Here is a 3,945-nt window from a genome sequence, read left to right on the forward strand (position 1 = left end):
GGACAAAAAAATATTTGAATTGTATTTTTGTAGTATTTGTGAGTTTTACAAAGTATTTATGTGATTTATGTCTTCCATATATTATTTACAATTTTTACAATGGCTTAACATTAAAACAATGGTTTGAAACTTTTGTATGATACCATTTTGTTGTTTCATGAATTGTTTTTGTGCTTTGTAATTTTTTTTTTTTTTTTTGTTGGACACCTACTGTGGTAATAACACGGTGTTCTTTGAGTACCATGTAAATACCACTGTATACGACAATTTAAATTGTACATATATTACCATATTACCATCTAATACCTTCCAGCATTGTTTAAATTGACCTTGGAACATTTACCATAGATATGTATATATCTATGACATTTACATTTGTGTGGGTTTTTACATCATTTAATAAGATTACATATGCATATATATATATATATATATATATATATATATATTGTTTGAAGGTAGTAGATAATATCTTTATGAATGTGATAGAACTGATGTGGTTCATTCCTAAATTTACACTCAAGTTGGTTATATTAGGTTTTCAACAATTCTTCTACTGCAGTTTAAACTACTTGGTTCCAGATTTATGCTTTTTATCAAAAATAGTTTTGACTAGGAACAGCTTGTCCAAAAATAATAGCTACTATTATCAAATATAACCCCATGCATTAAAAATCCAATTTTTGATGCATTTGTAGTTGTAGTATGGTTGGAATAAGTTTTAACACCTATTTAATTTTAACCTATTAATATAAGTGACTCTTATACGATTTTAAGACAATTAAAATTTACACAATTAGAAAACATCTTAAATGAAGAACCCATGACTAAGAAAATGATGTTGATGACATTAGTCAAGGGCAACCTCTCTGTATAAGATAAAGAATGAATAAAACCACTCTACAAAAAACGAGATTAAGGAACAAAGTAGTTAGAGTTATGAACTGTTTTGATGAGTGACTTCGTATTGTTAATTGCAGCATCTTGTTTGATTTGCTTTTGAATTGATTAAACACTTTTGTATGTATGTGTAAACTGGCATGTCTTTATCTTTTCTCCAGTGACTTTTTTTTATATTCTCGACAAGGAAATGCAGACGAGTCTTGCATACTTCTCATGTTACTGTCCTAATGGTAAATCACTTATACCATAGCTTTTCTCTACACCACTTAAATGTATTTCTTTATTTGCATGTCCCTTTTGTGGAAGAAAATGACTGCCATAGACGGAGATAAACAATTTCATATAATTTATTTCTGAGCATGTAATTGAAGCAGATTCTGTCATACTAAAATTAAATACTCAAAAAAAAAAAAAGAAGTTGATCCTGCAAAAAGATAATATGTACAGAGTTCTTTACAGAAATACATATCACACATCATTAGCTGAAGTAAATGCACTTCTCCAAAACCATAAAAAGGATGCTGGCATTTACTAGCTTGTCTTGTTGCAAAAGTCCATTCACATAATCCAGCAGATGAGGTGATCTTCACAGTCCTATAGAGGAAAATGACAGGAATTTACTTTATGGTACAAATGATCAACAACAGTCTTATTAAAAAAATGACACAGAAGCTCCAGCAAAATTTGAGGACTTTGACCTCAAAAACATTTGAACACTTTGGAAAAGATTTCATTGCATATTAATGCAAATGGCACTTGAAAAAAATTATACTATGCTTGACCTTTTTTAAACACTAACTAGGGATGTAACGATACCCTCATGTCACGATTCGATACATATCACAATACTGAACTCACAATATAATAGTATTGCGATACGTCAAGACACATGGTAAAAGGTTAACAAAAATTAACTGTTGATTAAAATGCTAAATTTGGTATTACATTGGGAGTGGAAATTAATAGGCTTGGACTTGGTTATGGTAACCCAATGCACAGGACAATGGTGACACCAGAATAAAAATATGCATGATTCTGAAGCTAAAAATACAGAAAAATATGAATATGCTTGCACTGTCATTGACTAGATATTTAATTGAACTAATAATTGAACTAATGGAAGTAATTGAACTAAGGCCTAATTCTGGCCTAGGCTAAGCCCTGTCTGTGAAACCAGGCCATTGTCACTATCCACGATACATATTGCTGCATTTTTGTATTTCGATATATTGTGACACGATATATTGTTACACCCCTAACACCAACTTATTTTTTTTTTTATCACTTTTGCAATGACTTTAAATAAAATTGAATTTATGGAATATTGCGGTATTTATCATAAATGATTTATCTGTGCATACCTTTTTTATTATTTATGTTGCTCATAATCAAAATAACTTCCCCTCCCACTTGCAACAACATCTCTTCTCTGACTACGTGTTTAATGGCGCAAGGGCGGAACAACCTGTCACTCACATGAGATCGACCAATAGCAAACCACAACCATACAACTTAATTCCAAATGGACAAAATCAAATCCCACTACGTTTTCTCTTGTTTGTGAACCGCTTCACCTGGATAACTGGTTAGAAAAGACTATGGAAAATTGCGTTTCAAGCCGTATAATAAACTTAAGTAGTGAAGAACTCAGTTCTCCTAAAGTCCACACAAGTGTCCTAGCGGAGTGGTCCGTGACCTTAACTCCTTAATAATGTTAAAATACTGCTTAACTTTTAACAATCTATTCATAGTTTTATAGTAGTTCCAATCTGAACAGAATATCCAAATCCTCGGAGTAAAAACAGATCAGGGAAACATAGAGATTCTCACATTTAACGGGATGTGGCACTCTTTGCTTTCTCATTTTGTAGGCCACAGCCCTGCGCCTCGGAAATCTCAACGTCTTTCTTTAAAACTGTCGGACGCAGCACGTCAACGTCTCGTTCAAGGTGATCTAGCAGCTCGCTGACGATATTCGGCGAGGCGTGGAAGTCAATGGAGAAGTATCCACCGTGCGTGTGGCGACAGTTGTGTTTGGAGATCTTGTAGGGCAGCCTGCGCTCTCCGAGGTTCTCCAGACTCCGGACCACAGCGCCCCGCTCGAACAGAGTCTCTACCGTGCGCCGCAGGACAGCCGCGGTCTCCGGCCTCTGCATCGCCTTTAAGATCACACACAGCTCATACCGCGGCATCTTCCGGTACTGTTTGAACGGACGAACTAGAGAGTTTATCTAAAAAGATAAATGTCTCTCAGTGGAAATCTGTCGCAGAGCCTGCTCTGAAGTGCATGTGTATGTCTTCTTCAAGGAGAAACTGTGGAACCACACGTGTAAGTTTGATGTAGTGCTCCACCTACAGCATCGGAGGATTATGTTCGGTTTTGAGGATTGAATCGGCTTTGAGTTGTACATTGATTGTAGGAAAGCATGTTTCTGGCTTGTGTGAATGTGGGAGTCTTGAGACAGTCGGGCATGTTTTCCTGTAATGTTGAAAGTATAGGGCAGAAAGAAATGTATTCTTTTTTTAAACTGGCAGGACTTGGAGTTGAGGCTTTCTCTGTTACATCTTTGTTTGGATACAACGACAAGCATAAACTGATCTCCAAGGCAGTTCTTCCGTTCTTGCATGATACAGGACTGTATATAAGAATTTAGTTCAAACTTTGACCTGCGGAGGGCAGTAATACGCTTAGCAGCGTCTACACTGCCGGAATTGTACAAGAAGAAGAAGAATCGGCTTTCAGAGAAATCGATTACACACCACCATTACACCTCAAAAAAAAAAAAAAAAAAAAAAATAAATAAATAAATAAAATAAATAAATAAATAAAAAATGCAAATATATAAATAAAACCTTGGCTACTGCCCATGTGTGGGGCTTTAGCAACTTTTAGACATTGAAGCTCAAAAAATAGGCTAATTAAAGAAAATATGTAAAGTCAAAAATATAAAAACAATTTACAATGTTGGAATCAATAAAGTATATAAATGTATAACATTTTTACAGACCATATTAACCCTGTAAAGCCCACTGTAACACGAA

The 3,945-nt window shown here is 34.6% G+C and overlaps 1 protein-coding gene across 1 annotated transcript; it reads right to left on the reverse strand.

Annotated features, from left to right (window-relative positions):
• Positions 1–1,232: 1,232 nt before the first annotated feature.
• Positions 1,233–3,235, reverse strand: mrps6 (mitochondrial ribosomal protein S6). The gene is made up of 2 exons (XM_051917710.1): positions 2,734–3,235; positions 1,233–1,497 (listed from the first exon to the last, which is right to left on the reverse strand). Exon 1 carries the CDS (start codon positions 3,093–3,095, stop codon positions 2,736–2,738), a length of 360 nt encoding a protein of 119 aa, XP_051773670.1. The 5' UTR covers positions 3,096–3,235; the 3' UTR covers positions 1,233–1,497; positions 2,734–2,735.
• Positions 3,236–3,945: the final 710 nt, after the last annotated feature.

Source organism: Ctenopharyngodon idella, chromosome 13 (genome assembly GCF_019924925.1).
Source record: "Ctenopharyngodon idella isolate HZGC_01 chromosome 13, HZGC01, whole genome shotgun sequence".
NCBI classification, from domain to species: Eukaryota; Metazoa; Chordata; class Actinopteri; order Cypriniformes; family Xenocyprididae; genus Ctenopharyngodon; species Ctenopharyngodon idella.